At 38.2% G+C, this 19,356-nt stretch overlaps 1 protein-coding gene across 1 annotated transcript in view; it reads left to right on the forward strand.

Annotated features, from left to right (window-relative positions):
* The window catches only part of ATP10A (ATPase phospholipid transporting 10A (putative)), a 108,206-nt gene that overhangs the window by 49,690 nt on the left and 39,160 nt on the right, over nt 1–19,356 (forward strand). The window contains exons 3-5 of the mRNA XM_042810381.1: nt 11,605–11,690; nt 17,130–17,236; nt 17,343–17,474. Of these exons, the coding sequence (XP_042666315.1) occupies nt 11,605–11,690; nt 17,130–17,236; nt 17,343–17,474 (325 nt within the window). The remainder of the gene's footprint in view (nt 1–11,604; nt 11,691–17,129; nt 17,237–17,342; nt 17,475–19,356) is intronic.

Consider the following 19,356-nt stretch of genomic DNA (forward strand, 5'->3'; position numbering starts at 1 on the left):
GGCTACAGGAACAGTGAATGTATTTCTAACATCTTCAGGGGATTATGCTGTGTGTGCCTTTTTTTTTTTTTTTTTTTGCATTATTTTGAAAAGGTTTTCAAGGTTAGGAAAAATGACTTGAAAATTCCTGATATGCACCAAATTAGTGCTTCATCCCACACACACTGACAAAATTAGATCTCCTTGAGGGAATAAGAGTTTTAAAAAAAATAACCAAACAAGCAAAAGAAAATAACGTTTTTCCCTATGCACTATGAGTATGTCAGATTAAGAGCTTTTTTTTTTTTTACAATTTAGCTGAAGATTTTAGTAGAATGAGTCTTCTGTGTAGTGCAAAACACTTGCATGTCAAAACCCTTGAAGATCCTTGTTAAAGAATGAACCCAGAATGTTCAGTAAATTACTTTGACAAAGGTTGAATTGCTATGAAAAGCTCTACATCTCTACTGTTGCATCTTTTTTTTTTTTTTTTTTTTTGAGTAGTACTGTGTTCAGAGATGACTTCTGTGGAAACAGAATATCTCTAGTTAAAGAGGAAGCAACTACCTTCTCTCTAAGCAAGAAAACACATGGAGAGCAGCTGCGTGCAGGATGTCATATTGCTGGGCAGGATCTGAGTCTGTGCTTTGACAAACCTTTATGCTCAATCAGAATCCTAGGGGACTTAGGAGAACCATTCTTCACTTGGCTATTTGACCATGGCATGCAGTCTCAGACTGAGGGGTGAGGGGAAAGGATGCAAATAAAAAGAAACTGAAGAATGATGGCCCACTTCCTGTTCAGCCAGTTTCGAGCAAGGTCACCATCTTTTTCTGGTTACCACTGTGCAGGTGTCTAGGCCACAGGTTTGACTGTTAATTAATTAAAGGGACAAAGAATTTGAATAAGACCAGATTTTTGATGTCTTAATCTTATCAGTAGGGGCTGAGTTGGGTAAAGAGTTCTGAATGGTGCTGGGTACCTGACTTGACTTTCACCACTGATGTTGATTGATTATGTTTTTGTGTTGAAATATGAGTGAAAGGGGCTGAGGTATGAAACTAAGTTTGAAGGGATCTCCCATTCCTCAGGCAATCAATTCCTCAGGTGGAACAGTGGTAAAACCAAATAAGGAAACATATTGTGCCAGTGCTTGTGCTGCAACTGACCTCTAAAAGAGGTGGAAGATATGGCTCCATATGACTAGTCCATCATCTCTTCATTGTGCTGTTTCTGAGAAAAGTGTTAGAAAGCAGTAGAGAATTTCACATATATAAAGAAAATGAAATGCTGTACTGTTTCCTACTAGAGAGAAGTAAACGTTTGCACTTAAAGCAATCTAAGAAGAGGTTTTCCCATTAAACTCATCTTTATTTTTATTGCTTTCTCATGACTTTCCCGATCCCCCAGCCTAATTTAGTTTTACTAAACAAGTTTATTTTTGGAACTGTTTATTCCTTTGCCATACATTGGCATCTCAGCTGAGCATGGGAAATATCTGGAATACCTGTTCTCAGAAATTAGATTTTGTAATGTAATGCTGAGAACTCTTGATTTTAGGGTCAGGAGCTTTGAGCTGGAAGCATATCTTACCACATTTGTCTCTGATAGCACAATCCCAATTGGCAGTATCAATGATTAGGAAAAGACAGAAAGGCCTTATTTTACAGAACAGGAGGGTTCACAGTATGGAGGTGTGTGTAACTGCAGGAGTGATCCTATGGTCTCACTTTCCTTTGTTAGCACCAAAGTAAGGAAAGAGTCTCCTTTTCTACTAGAAAAGGCAGAGGAACATAGTGAGGAACTGAGGAACTCTTGTATTTATCTCAACATCTAGGATGTGAACCTCAATTCCACTTCTGTTTTCTCCACCTGTTACCCCCCCAAGTCTTATACACGTTTTAGTACTAATAAGGCCACAGAGAGCTGTAGATATTTACATAAAATGTTATTTACATGGGAAGTTATTTTACATGGGAACTGTTATTTCAAGAAATCTACAAACATTTCCATTCATTAGTTATACTCAGGTTCATACTTTCAAGCTCTGTTACAACTCTGTGATGGTCAGACACTGAGCATATGACTGTTCGGTAGGTACATGACTTGAGTTGATACTGTTCTCCATACAGAGTTATTGTGCTTGTACTTCTATTTGTTTTTGACTTAGAAGCATCAGTAGTGCATGTTGATTTATAGACAGCAGTGCTAAGCTGTTAATTCAGCTTTCTTAATGACATGGTAATGGAGTGTTCTATATAAGAGAACACTTATTCTTTTGCCTTCTAAAAGGAAGAGATTTTTATGTTTCACATACAGCATGGTTAAAAAGCCCGATGTAAGTTGTCATGAACATTTGCCAGCCCCCAGTTAACTTTTTCAAGCTTCTTTGCTTCTTATTTTTGGCCTGATTTGATTAAGCAGCAGATTCAAAACCATATCCCAGATGGCTAAGTATGCTTGTACACCTGTATAGCAACATGGCCTGTATGGCCACAGTCACAGAGATCCAACTTACAGGCTGTTGCAGTGTAACAGAAAGGGACAAAAATGACTTTGTCCTACTGTTAAAAACACAGAGGCGGATCATGTCAGCTCTTAAGCAACAGAAACCAAATGTCATTAAGCCCTGCTGCTCAACAAAAACCTGGTTCAGAAATCTTTGATTAAGATTTCAAAGGTGGTGTCTCATAATAGGACAAGTGGAAATGGTTTCAAATTAAAAGAGGGGAGATTTAGATTGGATATAAGAAAGAACTCTTTTACTATAAAGGTGGTGAGGCATTGACGCAGGTTGCCCAGAGAGGTGGTGGATGCCCTGTCCCTGGAGACTTTCTATATCAGCCTGGAAAAGGCTCTGAGCAACCTGACATAGTTGTAGGTGTCCCATCTCACTGCAGGGGGGTTGGACTAGATGACCTTTAAGGGTCCCTTCAAACTCAAACGATTCTATGACTCTATAATATCATGAAAGAAGAAAGATACACAAAGAAACATATTTATTTATTTATGTTCTATCTCCCTGTTGTCTTACTTCTGACATTTTTTCTCATTGGTTGCACTTCTACATCTTTATTGAATGTTTGTAATCATGAGTATTTCCGTAAGGAACCAGAGAAGATAGCCAGTGTAAGATGTTTATATGAGAGTGAGGGGCTCTTCTGTTCTGTTGTTCTCTTAGCCAGCAGCTGGTATTCATGTACACTTTAGGTCCATGCTTACGTAATGACACACATGGAGTCAGTGAAGAGAAGACCAAACAGGACCTTCCTAACCACTGTGTGTGCCGAAGCATGATGCTGGCTGGAGCCCTGAATAGAGAACTGAACCTTAATCTCTACCCATGTGGTTCATGTTCATCCCCCTCAGACCATTTCCCAGCTCTGCTGTCCCATTTTGCAGCTTTCAAGGCCATCATGAATTTCTTTTCATAAAAACTGTACGACCAGTTGGCTTCTAAATAAATCACCCATTGAATTCCTTGAGTTTATGAAGAGGTGCACTTGTGTGTTTCCCTTTGGTTCTGCAGTCTTGAACGTGTTGATCGAAAAGGAGTTTGATCAGTAGAATGGATAATAGACAATCACAGAGCAGAAAGCAAAGCTCTTGCCTGAAGTGCTCTATAGTTCTCCCAGCTTCCGTCATGCATATACATGTCAGCCACAGCCTTGCTGCTCCTGGAGCGGCTGTTGATCTTCCCATTCTGTCACCCAGCCCCTCAGCAGGGCCATGGGGGATGTAGTGAAACAGCCAGGGTGAAGTGGAGAAGGTGCATTCTCAGTGCTGTTTGCATACGGAGAGAAGATTAAGGTGAGAGATGAAAGACTTTCCTACAAGACAAAATTCGAAGTGCAGACAGCATGCCAGCAACCAGCCTGATATGTTTCTCGGGTTTATAACTGCTTGCTGAAGACACACGTGGAAAGGCTGACAAAACTGTAACAGTGCCAGCATGGATGCTGCCCTGTAATATTCAAAATGAAAGGTCTGTTTTCATTAGGACTGCTTTTTTCCCTGGCTTTGAATGCCTCCAGGGGTGGGTCATCCACAGCTTCTCTGGGTAACCTGTTACAGTGCCTCACCACCCTTTGAGTAAACAATTTCTTCCTAACATCTAATCTAAATCTCCTGTATTTAAATTTAAATCCATTTCCCTTGTCCTGTCACTGTCTATCCCTCCTCCTTACAAACTCCCTTTGAGTACTGAAAGGCCATAATGAGGTCTCCCCATAGCCTTATTTTCACCAGGCTGAATGTCTAACTCCCTCAATCTGCCTCCGTACAAGAGGTGCTCCAAGCCTTTGATCATCTTCATAGCCCTTGAAGCCCATCCAGCAGTTCCACATCCTTGTTCTCGGGGCCCCAGAACTGAATGCAGTACTCCAGAGGGGGCCTCACAAGAGCAAAGTATAGGGAGACAATTACCTCCCTCTCCCTGCTGGCCACCCCTCTTTTGATGCGGCCCAGGATACAGTTGGCCTTCTGGGCTGCATGTACATACAGGGTCTACCAATACCTTATTAGCAACGCATTTCTTTCACTGCAGACTGACTACTGTGCTGTGCTGTTCCCTCGTGCTATTTTCTGCAAAGGGGAAAACTTAATTAAGTCAGCAAGAGGAAGATCAACCCCCTAGCATATATTTGCCTTGCTCTGCTGTTTCAGTGTTCCTAAATACTGAACATCTCTGTTCCATTTAAACAAATACTACTGAAAAAAAACAGTTATAGAAGTTGTCAGTGTGGAAAACTAAACTATTAAATTCTGATGTACAGCTGGATCTGTTTAGTTCCTAAATAGCATAGATCAAACTGCTTCTTCCTTTTCTTGTGAATTAGTGGCACAGATAAATTCTGCCAATGACTAATGCAGTTTTGACGTTAAAACATTTCAGTGTTCTAGTATATAAACAGTCTGCATGGTTTGGATATGTAAAATCAATATGTAATTCCAAATGCATGTTAATGAAAGGTCAGATTAGTTTTATAGCGTAAATGCAGGATACTACTAAATAAAACAGTACTGGGATGAACTGATGCATTGAGGAGATGCATTCTCATTGCACTTAAAAGCTTTTAAACTGGAAACCTATTTTCTTCTGCCTGTGGCAGATCACTGTATGTTAAATATTTCCTCTGAGTTGTCCCCATCACTCCATTTCTCCCTTCTTGTTTCCTCCAGACGTATACCCCAGAGCCCTTATCCAGCAACTGTACTGCGGGGGAAAGTCTGGATAAGTTCCATACTGTAGCAAATAAACAGAATATGATAAAAAAAAAGTAGTTGACACTGTCATCCAAGGGCATCCTGATGTTCACGTGCTGTCCTACTGGAAGGAAGGACCGAACATCAAACTCTGGTTTCTGCAGCAGTAAAGTAGGGCAGATTAATAAAGGAAAATCTTTTAATAACTGTGCATTATTACTATTACTAACAGGCCATTAAATCTCCTGTGCAGCACACATTTAACGAAGGGGAATGTGTTGTTTCAACACCATAATTGTCGAACTAACTCATTTGGCAGAGCAGCATGTTTTGCTTCTTGAGCTCTGACAGTTTTGCAAGGTTGCCAGCAGTGCTGGAAGGGCTGACATTTCAGTGTAGAGATTCAGAATGATCTCACAGCTCCAAAGTCATGATGGAGAGAGCTAAATTCCATTGCCTTTTTCTGAGACAGAAGCCTGTAATTACTGGATCTGTCTACCTATTCGTTTCTCACTCTGTAAAATAGGCATTGTGACATTTTCTTGCCCTCAACACTTTGCCTTGTTAGGATATAAGCTTTTCACAGAGTGGTATATCAACAGTCACGAGAGAGATAAGGGACAGTGGCTTGTTTTAAGAAAAATTTTTTTAAAAAAACACCTTTCCTTTAGCTTTCCCATATGTTTTCCTCTCCTTTGTGCATTTGTGCTTCCCCCAGAGACACATCCCAATTATTGTAGACCTACCTTATTGTTTTAAATGGAACTCCTTATCAGGCTTAATAGGTTTCAGTAGAACATTGTTAAAGCCTAGTCACAAAACCCCTTACATCTGCTGTTTAAATGAACTTTAATTTGAAATTCAGCTTTGAAGGAATCAGTATTTAACAGATTTTTGCAATCTGACTAAGTCTACTTACATAAGGAAAACAAGCTTTTCCATTACCAAATTCAGAGTAGAAATGAATTCTTTTAAGTGTTAAGAAGTTTCAAGGAGTGAGATTTATGGGCAGGGCACTAGGTGTCTACCTAGCAAGAAGATTCCTGAAGAAATTAAATACATTATGTGGAATCCCCAAGTACATAAATATATCCCTGAGTAACTGATATAAATACCATTTTGTGTCCTTTTGACAAGTTTCAACCTTTCAGAAATGCTTACAAGTTACTAAAATGTCAGCACTTTTTGAAAGAAAGGCTGAGGCTACTTTGGCAAAGTCAAAATGTGAAGTCAAGCATTGGATAAAAATCAGTTTCTTAACTGTGTGAAATATGTTCTTTTTATTTCTTTTTCTTTTTTTTTTTTCTTTTTTTTTTTTGGTATGCCGTGATATGGCAGAAGAATTAAGAAAGAAGTGGTCTTCATTCTTCTGAAGTAACTTCTCCATCACTTTGTTCTCCCGTTTTCAAAACGAAAGAATTCTTTTTGGTTGGGTGAAGTGGATAATCTGTAGTCACTGAAAGCTTTGTAGTACAGGATATAAACAGCCATGATGTGGGGATATGTGTGAACGTGCATTTGTAAGTGACAAAATAATGTACTTATTAATTTCTATATTTCTGGAACTCTCAAGCCATATGGAAAGAGATGATTGAAACCTGTTTCACATATTTCAAAACCTAATTACGATTTACCTGTGTAAGCAGAAGTGCGTTGTTCTGTGATAGTCACAGTAACAGTTTCCTGGGTTCCACACGTTATTGTATGAGGCCTGACACCAATTTCATCTCATAATCCCCCATGCAAAAGCCTGTGATCATCCAGTTTTTAAGACATTTTTTACCAGCCATCCAGCCATTCCTTGCATTCACCAGAGCAAAGGCAAGCAGACACATTTCTTGTGTTCAGTGTTTCAAAAAACTTTGCATACTCTTGTCAGTGTGCAGTTGGTACATCTTGGAGCCCTGTTGCAGGGTGATATTGCTGTCACACCGTGATGGTGATGTGAAATTAGAACCCAACGTAAGGAACAGCATCAGCCTGGAAGACAACAGAGAACAAAATTGGAGCCCAGATGAATGATACTTGGAACTGTGTGTGTGTTGTGTCAAAAAAGCAGGAGCAATACCTAACATTTGGAAAAGAGTGAAATTAATCTTTTTTTTTTTTCATGAATCTGCAAGTGCTAAGATAGCATGAACAGCGTGGGCAGAGAAGTTTACACTGGTCCTGTTTCCTCAAATGAAAAGAAAACAAGGATTCCCTTTTTGGCTTCATGCAAGACAAAACTGCATTTCTTGGCTCCTAAATGTCATCTGTCTCTCATACTGAAGATCTTCCACAGTTTCAAGAGTATTTGATTGGACTGGAGGGAATATGATTGCATGCAACCTTTGAGCGTTAACACAGGTTTAAAAACTTTTTTGAGTACTGGTTGCTGTTTCTTTTTTCCTTTAGAGTAATTTAATGTATTTGGCTTTACTTAGACTTTGGAATGTGTGGTGCTCATGTTGTCTTCTTTTCTCTAAGTTGACACTCACATAAATTAGTATAAACATTTCTAGTCCTTTCAGACTTTGTTTTTCTAATGATCTTCATGTATCCTTTCAAACATACTTTTCTGTAATGTCCTAACGACCATCAGTTTGTGCCCTGAAATAAGCCTATAGTAGGAACTCTGCTTAAAGGATCAGCAGGATATTTTGCCTTACTTGTGGTTTACAGGGACTTCCCATAGAAATAATGGTATTAATGTAGATTGATATTCTAGCAGAATACGAGAATATGAAGAAGTACAAATTGTTTAAGAGAAAAATTTTACTGACATGAACATAATGGCCTTAAGTTTTGCTAGGGAAGGTTCTGGAACAATTTCATCTCAGAAAGAGCAGTGATGCAGTGGCACAGGCTGCCCAGGGAGGTGGTGCAGTCACCGTCCCTGGAGGTGTTCAAAAACCATGTGGATGTGGCACTGAGGGATGTGGCCAGTGGGCATGGTGGGGGTGGGCTGATGGTTGGACTAGGTGCTCCTAGTGTTTTTTTCCAACCTTAATCATTCTGTGATAATTTAGGCCTAGCCCTTGCTATCCAAAAATTTTGTGTGAAACTCTGGGACAAAGTTATGTGCAGTCAGCAAATCTCTCAGATTTATTTCAACCAGAAAGTCAGTTGTTCAAATCAAGAGCCTGCAAGGCACAAGCCTGGCAGACATGCAAAGGTACATAGGTGTACACACTGTATAATATGTATGCTAAAAAAGAAAAAAATCACCTCTGGCTGCTTTTTGTGAGTGGCCTGATGTTATATGTCTACTTGGAGACAAATAAGTCAAATTTTTAGGGAAACTAGGTGCTGGAAAGCCTGAGTTCAGATACCAATCTGGCTAATCTTGGAACTCTGCATTCTCTTCACGATGTGGCAGGTTTAATAGCTACCAGTTCTGTATGTGGGAAGTAAAACATCTGACAATCTAGCACAGGAGATAATCACTGCACAAAGATTTCGGGAAGTGCTGTTTTAGACCATGTTTTGATCATGTAGCCTATGTCTTAACAGAGAAAAATTAAAGGTACTAGTGGAGAGTTTCTTTTTTTTTTCATGTACTTTTACCTAGAAAACAACAGAAATCATGTTTCATGCACTAGAAAAACAGCGTTTTTGTTTTAACTTCCTTCTAGCTGCAGCTTCCCACAGCTTTTGAGTATTATTAGAATATTATCACAGTTTATGTTTTGTTTGTTACTGAAGTGTGGATATCAGTATAAAGAAGAACAGAACTTTGATCACTGTGAAATCTTATGTTAGCTTTGTGCTTCTTTATAACCACTAAAAGCAATCACACACAGGCAGTGTAACATATTTGTTCTTTCATTTTCCAAAAGCATTTTCACATCAAAACACTGCTGTTGCTATAATATACAGTGTAAATCTACACTTCCATTTCACATGGAAGAGTTGCAGCTATTTGATTTATTAATAAGCTAAGGAGCCTTTGCAACAAATCAGAATTTAGCAGCTTTGTTCCCTTACGTAAACTACTATTCTAATTGGATTTTTTCCCCTCCCGGATATTATCTGATTAAAGATCATAATCACGTATTTCAAGTTAATTGCAACAGAACACAAATACACAGACAGTTAGATTTAATGATTTGGGAACTTTTTGTTCCAAAACTGAGTCATAAACACAAAGAACCTAACAAACAGGAGAAAGAGCATGTTGCATCGTAGTGGTATAGGGGTCAGGTAGTTTTAGTCCTCTATAATCTTGGGAGAGATCTTCAAGATCCTTCCTTTTTTTTTTTTTTTTAGTTTGTGAAGACCTTATCTCTAGTTTCTAAGCAGATTTTTTTCTTATTTGTAAAGTTGTTGGCTTTGCTGACATGAATTCATAGCATAACGGAAGTTCAGCTCTAAAAGTGAATGTTAATACATCTGTATGGCATAGAAAGGCATGCAATGTCTGTGATGAGTTTAGCAGCCAGAGAAAGGTTGCATTTGATTACACTGTTTTTTGTTATAAAGTGTCTCCAGGATTCTCTCAGAGGCATCCAGCAAAAGTGTTAAGATTTCTTTCTTTTCTTGTTTTAGGACTGCTGAATGAAAATTTGTGCTAAAGGAACAAACACTTCTATCAGTGTGTGCATTTTAACAAAAAGGCAGTCAAGCTTCCCTTTCCAGTCTATTCTTCCCCTCCCATTTGCAAATGCTATTTAATCTGCCGTGTTGGTTCTTCTTTACCACAATACTTAAACAAAGAGAGAGTTCATTACTGAAAGACTTTTAGCAGTACTTGTAGATTATTTTTCCCATACTTTGGTGATGGTGCATCATCTGTAGATGTGCACCTTACGGAGCAGAAGGCAAAGACACAAGTAGTGCACAGGTTAAGAGATGTGGTAACAGATGCTGAGACCTGGAAGCTTCACATTATGTGTTCCAACCAGCAGTTCTTTCCTTGAGACTACTAATAGCTTTAGTAGCTGAGGAATAAGGCTCAAAGGAGGTGAACATGCAGCTTTATGGGTTCTGCTCTATTCTAAAGTCTAATAGTTCAGGTGCCTCCATAGGAGTAGATACTACTGAACGTTTCCAGAATCAAGATCAGTCACCTAGAGAAGTTTAAGGCTGACCAAGAGAAATATCCAGTGAACTTAAATACCAACAGTTGGTGTGGAGATCATCTAGATTTCTTGCTAAGTCTCAGGTACTGACTGCCAACCTTGATATAATTTAGGAAGTCTGATTCACAGCATGGCAATTTTATTCTTTGCTCAAAGCTGCCCTCTGTTTTTATTGCTTTTTTTCCCTTGTTTACAAGTTCAATTTTGCAAATAAAAGAAATTCTTCACTCTTGTGTGCTGTAGCTATCTCAAAATGACAGCCCAGCTTCCCAGTTCACTTAACATCTCTTGTTTCTCAAAATTACAGTAAAGGTTTCTAACAGTGTCAGATTTGGGTGGTCTGAATTGTCTCCTATGTACTGTAAGTTGGTCTTTCTTCCGAAGGTATTTGGTGAAATTCTTCACCTCCTTTTAAAGAGCACCACTGATTGTGATCCTAGCATATCCTCTGGTCTCTTATTTATTACTTACAAATAGCTTCTTTTACTTCTTCTAAATAAAACCAATATTAAAAATGTATACATATTTCAGACACCTGTGCATTTTAGAGAAGCTGAAAAGAGAGCTGAAACTTTTGTCTTTTGATTACTATTTCTCAGGAAGCCCTTCCTATAAAATAGTCTAAAAGGTAGTAGTTGGAGTCTACCGCTGCTCAGCAAAACCATTATAAAACATAATATTTGCAGTGTTATCAACTGAAAGTTGAATAAAATGATGATTCATAATTGATTCTTTCATTCAGAGGGTGGGCAAAGCAGTTTCCTAATGGCAGTCTGCATTTCTGGAGACAAACAGATGTCCCAGCAGCTGAACCAGGCATCTCTCATTTAACTGCGTGGTCTATTTAATCTGTCAAAGAATTTTGATTTTTATTTAACAAAATCAAATCATTATGCTGTGATAGGATGTTTTAACTCCAATACAACAAGGTGTTGCCTACAGGAAAATAAATCTACAGTTAGCAAAAATACCAGCTTCAGACTAATGAGCTAGAGAACCAAGGTTTTAAGTGTTAATTAGTAAATAGTTATTTTGTTATATGTGTCTAATTTACTGTAGTAGATTAATTTATTTATTATTGCCATAAAACAATAATAATAGTACCCTTAGAAGCCCATACTCTTTCATAAAAAAGTAAGAGAGACTTTGCAAAGTGCCTGCAGAAGTTTGGTGTTCCTCAGATCCCTTTGATTTTCAGTGCCTGTGATCACTGTCATTAATCTGACTGCCTTTGGAAAAAAACTGGATAGATATTGAGATAGCTATTGATAGATATTGAGAAAGCTATTTAAGAAAGTGATTCTGGATATAATTTACAAGTCTTTGCAATAAGTAATTAATACTTCTTTTATTTCAGGACTCAGAATTTGACCCCTTGAAGTTCACCAGTGTCATTGAATGTGAGAATCCTAACAACGACTTAAGTAGGTTTCGAGGTTCCATGTGAGTATTTCATGTAATATCCTTTGGTATACACTCCCTTCCTCTGATACAGAACAAAATATATGCTGTTTTGGTTTGGTCTGTGTTATATAAGCTGTGTCATTGTCACTACTGAATAACATCTCCTCTGAGGGAGGTGGTGTAGTTATTAGCTTTGATTAGGTTACACTCTAGAATCAGTTTACACTCCAGAATGAGTATATGAAGCAGTGTACTTGCAGCCACTCTTCTCCCTTTCCCTCTCCCCATAGATAAAAATAAGTCAATTTGGAAGTTGTAGGAAATAGAAAAGCAGTCCGAGAGTCCAAGAGAGCCTATAAACAAGCACGATGTTTTACTCTCTTTTTATGAAGATTTGTCTGTTTGATGTTTCTTTTAATATGAGCATCATTGTGGAAAATCAGGACATGAAACTGATATTTGTCCAGCTATGGCAATATTCCTTTCCTCATTCAGACCAAATAAAACAATTGGCTCATACAGTGGGCATACTCGTGCATTACCATGCAGAGTCACGTACAACCACTTAACAATTCTAAACAAACAGAGCTGCATTAACTGGGTGCTCATCCCTGGCCAATTTGTTCTGCTCAGAAAAAAGTGAAAAATGTTTTAGTATGTACACAGTGCTTTCCTTCTAATGTAGCCTGGACTGTAGTGTGTGGACACACCAGCACTAGCGGTGACTTAAGAGATGCACTCTTGTGTTTTTCTAGAGTCATTAACTTCATGCAACATGAAATCCTAGGAATGTTTTGGGTTTTTTTGGTCTACACTTTAATTAAAAGAGCTAAACAGACACTGATTCTTTTATAGAATACCATAATTTATCATCTGGATTAGGAGTGATGAGCAGTATTGAATTGCGTAAATGGTATAAGGATTGAAAATTACTGGGGCTTAGGGAGTTTTTAATAATGATGCAATTTACCAGCTCAGTTACTACTCTCAGATGTCACAAATTGTGTAGGATGTACTGTCAACTGGTGTGAATCAGGCTAGCTTTTTCAAAACTGCGTCAAGTTGTAGTGTGGGAAAATGTGTTCCTTTATTTAACAGCACAATGCGCTACAGTACATGTAAAGATAAAAGTTTAGTATTAGACATTGCTGTGTGAGAGTGTGGAACTGTCTACATTAATAGAGAGCCTGCTGTACTCCAGAAATGACATTTCCAGATATGGAAATGGAAAGTTTGGCAGCTTATCTTTCACACTTCTTGTGTTTGAATCTCAGTTCCCATATACTGAGCATAAGATCATAGAATGGTTGGGATTGAAAGACACCTTTAAAGATCACCTACTCCATGGATTAGGGTATCTTTCACTAGGTCTGAACAGAGAATGCTATAGAAAGTACGCATAAATTTGTCTTCAATTATGTATTTATTTATGTACTCCTTGTGAAAAAGTTCAGTATCATGTAAGTTACAGAGCTGAGTTATGTAGCAAGTAACACCACAGAATGTTCTAGAAGGCTGTTTAACAAATACACAACAAAAAGTCAAGATACCATTTGTGAATCTGACAGAAAGCATAAGATGATTTCCAGGTCTCATCAACTATGCTCCAAAACATTTACAACTAAAGGTCCACGGGACATTTGAAGGGAAGAGAGACTAACTGTCAACAAATAAACTCTCAGACTCCAAGTTTGTGAATGGAGAGGGGTTTTTTTTTTCCCTTCTGTTTTTGATTTTCTTCATTAACATCATGAAATCATGGCTATATTTCATGTTAGCAAGATGAATAGTAATTAGCACATCTAAATTGAGGCATGTAATTGCCGTGTCAAAATCAGATCTTAATTCAAAATCTTACCAGTGGTGACTGCTTGAAAGACAGATTCAGATAGCTCCTAGTTGAAAGTATCTCAGCTGAAAAGAAATGCTACTAGGCTATTTAAATAAGGATGCTGTGAGCACAGTAGGTTTCTATTTTTAAAGAAGTCTATCATCTTTTCCTGTTTGAAATATAAAATATAGTTGTAATGTCTACGTTGACAATTTTTTAGAGGAATAGAAATGTTTGAGCGTGCATATTGTAAAAATTCTGAACTGTGATCATTATAGATAAGCAGTGTAGCACTGGCAGCTCATAGTGAGAGAAGATACGATAATACAAACCAAGAAAAATACTGCAAAATGTGTTGAGACAGGCCTGGCCCTATCCTATGCCTACAAAATAGTATCATACACATTAGTACATATAACTTCTTTAGTGACATTGACATGACCTGCACTGATCACACTCCGGGTGTGCAGATGAGCAGGGAGACTGCCTGTTCTTAAGTGCTTGCTTCAGTTCTTCCCTGCTGTTTCTGCACCCTTGCATATCCCAAGCGTATTTACTCCGTAAGAAATCTTCTGGGTAAAAAGAATAGTGTAAAACCTAACATGACCTCTGCCTGCTTGGGTCTAGCCAGAGTATGTACAGTATGCACGGCAAAAATTCAAAAATTCTGTACCGGCTTCCAAAAATAACAAAATTGGCCTTAAAATCTTGTTCCTACCTTTCTTATATGTATATGTGCAAGGGAAAAGGGGAAGTCATAGTTTGCATTCCAGCTTCTCAGCTTTTCTCTGAAAGGTAAAAGGCTTTTTTGTAAGAAAAGTACAGAAACCTGTATCTAATCATTCAGTATCAAAAGATGTGCTTGGAAAGTTCCAAAGTGAATGTGGGAAGTAAAAATACTAGCAATAATAAGAATAATAGAATCATAGAAACTCAAGGTTGGAAACGACCTGTAAGATCATCTAGATCAATCTTCTGATTACTATTGCTATCACAAATTAAACCATATCTCGTAGCTCCTCATCCAGACGCCTCTTGAACACAGCCAGGGCCGGTGACTCCACCACCTCCCTGGGCAGCCATTCCAGTGCCTGACCACTCTCTGAGAGAAAAAGTTTTTCTTCATGTCCAACCTAAACCTCCTCTGGTTCAACTTGCAGCCATTTCCCCAGGTCCTGCTTGTTGCCTGGGGGAAGAGGCCAAACCCCTCCTCATCACAACCTCCCTTCAGGTAGTTGTAGAGTGCAATGCCTGCATTTCTGTTTCAAAGCTTGACCTAGTTTGCAAAGCCAAAATAATTGAAAATCACATTACAATCTTTTAAATAAAAAAATACGTTACTGTACATGTCAGTGTCTCTCTGACAAACTCTAGTGGTACAAAGTCCATGAGAACACATTTCAGTCAACACTGAGAGTCAGGAAGGTTCTTTTCAATGGTGACACTGAGGCCACCTTGAAGACTGCAGAGTGTTTTCTTTGTGATTCTCAAGTACTGGAAAGCAAACAGCTCCACTACTTGCTTTGTAAGAAATCTGAGACACGAGGGAAGGAAAGAAAATACTGTCTTCTGAATACAGGATTGATAGGTCACCTTGCTATTTAGCGCTGGCTAAGTTCCAAGGGAAAACGTAACAGAAGGCTGATGTGAGCTTTCCTCAGGTTGTATTTGAGTTCCCATGTTAAACTAGGAGAGTTGTTTATACAACAGCACATTGATTTCATCCATGTTTCTTAAAGAACAGGTGATTTGGTCGACTTCATGTGGATATGAGAACATAAAAAGCAGTGCAAGGTGCATGTGAGGATGGGCTGTGGTGAGAAGGTTCAGTGAGTGAAGGTTGGCCGGTCTTGACATCTCAGGGTTAACTTCAGCAGGATCAGATGTGGTACAAGATAAGCAAGAACAACTATCTAATTGTGTAGAACAAGCACACAAGTAATCATGCTGTCTGCAGTATGCCTATCACAGTCCACTGTTACAGTCAAGAAGTGTAAAGAACCGATGAAGGCTATAAAATCATAAGCCAAAGCTATTAGTTCCTAAGTAGGTTTGTCTTTATCAAGTCCATTTATTAAAAGAAGTCATAAGTGTGATTTGGAAACTGAATTGGGAACTCAAACTAACATCCATTTATGAGGAAGGAAGGCTAAAGCACAGTTCCATCTTAAAGAGCAAATGGCAGAATCCCAGTAATAGTGTATTTTGTGCACTATGGATTCATTACAAAATTATTCCCCATGGTACAAGTCCAGCAAAATGTGGATAGTTCTCCAGCTGGTAATCAGTATTTGTACCTATTGACATACAGCAGCCCCCAATTTTTAAAGCTCTCTTGGCAAAAGGTGAAACAGTGAGTTACAGATATTTGCTGAACAAAACCTCTTCTCATACATGAAGCCCATGGGGAGGTTGGGCTAAGCAGAAGTTTTTTCCTTATGAAATCCACTTTTTTGTAGAAGTCACAGTTTTAAGATAGATTGCAGATTTCAGGGGACGCTATTTTAAACATTCAAAACCAGGTAGCCATAAAGTTTGGTGTTATAATACTGTTAATTTTAGCATAACACATTAGGGTTTTCCAGGATTTCTCTTAAACTCTGAGCTTTTATTAGTTTCCTATTGCTGTTGGAGTTTTTAGAATTTGGAAGTGTGATGATTATGCTACTCTGCAGGGGCAGAACACATTTCAGATTGCTTTCATCTGCTCTGAGGCATTAGTATACTACTGTTAAATTACATTTTATTCATGCAGAAGAGGTCTGAAATGATTATTAGGTTTGTCTTTCTTAACCTAATAAAACTTTCTAACCCTATGCTTTAATAGCTGTTATTATTGTTCAGCAGTTAATTCTCATAAGGCTGTTTTCTGCAGTTCTCAGTCAACTGAAATTTCAGTTTATACAGAGCAGACAGTAAGAAGTTGTAGTGAAAATGTAGTATTGTTCCACTTTTCTCATGCGCTTTAGTGCATGCAGTCATCAGAGTGCATGCCATTTCATCTTTCTTACACAGCGAGACACTTCTGAAAGCAATCTCCCTTATTGATGAACTCTCAGAAATTTTTTCCTTTCTTTTTCACTAAACTGACTGATATACACTATCAGTCTTTCTTAGTATCTTAGTGCCACTGTATCTGAAGCCCTGCCCTTTCCCAATTTCTCCATGTTTCTTTGATAAAAACGTGTGAACGCTGTGTAAGCATTATGCACTACACATCTGCTCCGTAGATGGATTGAGTTTACTGTGATTGCACAAGCAGAATTTGTACATGCACAAAAAGTTTAATGCATTTTCAAAGCATAGAACTGGCTGTATAGTTGCTGTAGATTTGCCCTTCGTATCTACTGAACGTTTGTCCAGTACATTTGCATATCCCACAGCCTAGAGCCATTGGTAGTGCTCAGCTGCACTGCTGCATGTCTGGGATTCCTGGGTAGGGATTCTCAGTTTTCAAAGTCTGCCAGACGATTGTCCCAGGAGGAAGATCTAAGGGAATATTTCACCGTCAGGTTGAGAAAACTTTTTTTTTTTTTTTTTTTTAAACTCTGAAGATGTTTCCTTGGCTTGTTGTATCACAGAGTATGATTTAACAAGCTTAATGTTTTGACATGCTGTGCTTTGTTCTGCTTTTAAATTTTCTGCAGTGTACATAAAAGTGGAAAAAAGGATGGACTGTTCAAAGAAAATCTTTTGTTACGTGGATGTACTATTAGAAATACAGAAGAAGTTGTAGGAATTGTAATCTATGCAGGTAAAAATTGCTTTTCTGTCTGACTAAGCACACTTGCCTTTTTATAGTTTCCTTAAAATACAGACAGGAATCCCTATTACATCATTTGACGCAATTGCTTTTGCAGGGCATGAGACCAAAGCTTTGTTAAATAATAATGGACCTCGCTATAAACGCAGTAAGCTTGAAAGACAGATGAATGCTGATGTCCTTTGGTGTATCCTTATACTTCTCATCATGTGTCTGTTTTCTGCCATTGGTAAGTGCTCTTTAAAAATAGAAACTTAACTGTCAGACTCTCTTGAGATTCACATGCTTAGCTTCAGCAAAAACATGTGTATCTGCAGAAACGTAAAATCCATATAGCTGCTTTTTGATTACATTTTCTTCCTTGAAATGATTATGTTTTAATACACAGGATTGTCTAAATGGATTCTTAGTTTCAATCAAGTGTAAGTCATTAATATCCGAGATCCAGATGCATACATTCTATCACTTCCAAAAATGACAAGTCCAAAAGAAGCCACTTTATAGGCTTATAGTGACCTCAAAATTACAGGTGGTAGAGTATAACATGCCTTAGTCAGCCAACAGATCAATTTATGACCAGAGAGTAAACATAATTAGCACAGTGCTGTTCCCCAGTACTATTTATTAACTCAAGGCTGCAGCTTTGAAACTGAAGAAATACGTAAATGTCTCAGTCTTCATAAATCCAATTAGAAGATCCTCTGGACTTCCTGGAGAGTTTAAGGAAATACTGAGCTTAATACTCTTCAGGCTTTTTTTTAACTTGTTTGTAAGAAGGAAATGAGTTTCTTATTATCTGGCATCCAAAATGATTGTTAATATATTGCATATGAATTCCATATCCCTAACGTTTGTGTGTTCTCTTGTGTTTGTGTGTGAGTCATGCGTCGGAAACATTAGAATGTTTCCTAACAACCACAGTGTAGTTTAATAACAGTCTTATGCCATTTTAATAAATCTCAGCATGCCTTTTTCCAGGTATTGTCAAATAGTGCTTAAAGATGAGTTTTTTCCAGCTGTGAATCAGTCCTCGTATTTGTTTCCGCTGAGTTGATGACACTTTGGTGTAGCATCTCAGTGTGAGAGAGCCCTGTCCTGAAGGTTGTGTTGAAGTGCTGCAGTACCTTAATTGAAGGCAGGCTTAATTGCAGGGAGTCCCTGCTTGCAGCTGTCCCATTCACCACCACAGGACAGGCGATGTCCCAACCAGTAGCAGCATGCTGTGTTGCTTCATGACTACAATGGGCTGTGGGAGCGTAAATATGAATAGGTGGGCACACAGCAGGTGACACATCTGATGTCTACTCTGTCACTTCTGCTCCAAGTACAGAAACCACCAGCAGAGGGCCAAAGCAAAGTGCAGGAGGTGATAACCACGATGCACAGCTGGAAGTAAATTCGATTGAGCGATTCAAAACCAGAGCTGACTGATGCTGCACACATGCAAAACTGTGTTCTCTAAGAGTCAAATCTGATATCTTCCATCGAGACATTATAAATGGAGGAAATCTGAGTCAAGATATTTATAAAACAAGTCATGATGTAGGTCATTCTTGGTTTGGGAGTACAATCAAGAATAGAAGTACAGCCATCAGTAGGAGGATATTGGGAGTACTGAGACAAAATAATTTCCTTATTGGCTTAAATGTTGCTTGTATTTTTCAGAAGTTCAATGCTGTTTTATTGTATCAGGATGTAAAGGCAAATTTAAAATCTAGACAGATTAATTTTAAAATAGGCTTTTGTTTCTCTTTTGTTGTTCTCTGACGTGTAATTAAAATAATATGAATACTTCTTATGGTGGTGAAATTCATCCTTGATTTTAACCTTACAAACATCAGACATCTGTTTTCAGTCTCTCCTCCATCTCTCAGAAGAAACTAGCTGCAATTCCTAGCACTCTTCTTAAAAAGGCAACCTTCTGTTTTTAACAAGAGTGTATTTTTCCCAAAATAATAATATCCTTATATTTATTTAACTAATCACGATCAAGAACACAAGGTTTCTAGCAAAGCTTAATTTTTTTTCTGTTCTTCGTTCCTCAGCTTCCCTGCTGTTGGCTCGGCTGCTACTCTTAGCCTGAACTACTGTTTTACACTAGCCAGATTGCT

This window comes from Centrocercus urophasianus, unplaced genomic scaffold (assembly GCF_019232065.1).
Source record: "Centrocercus urophasianus isolate 14NV4802_14NV808 unplaced genomic scaffold, USGS_Curo_1.0 seq_12, whole genome shotgun sequence".
Lineage (NCBI taxonomy): Eukaryota > Metazoa > Chordata > Aves > Galliformes > Phasianidae > Centrocercus > Centrocercus urophasianus.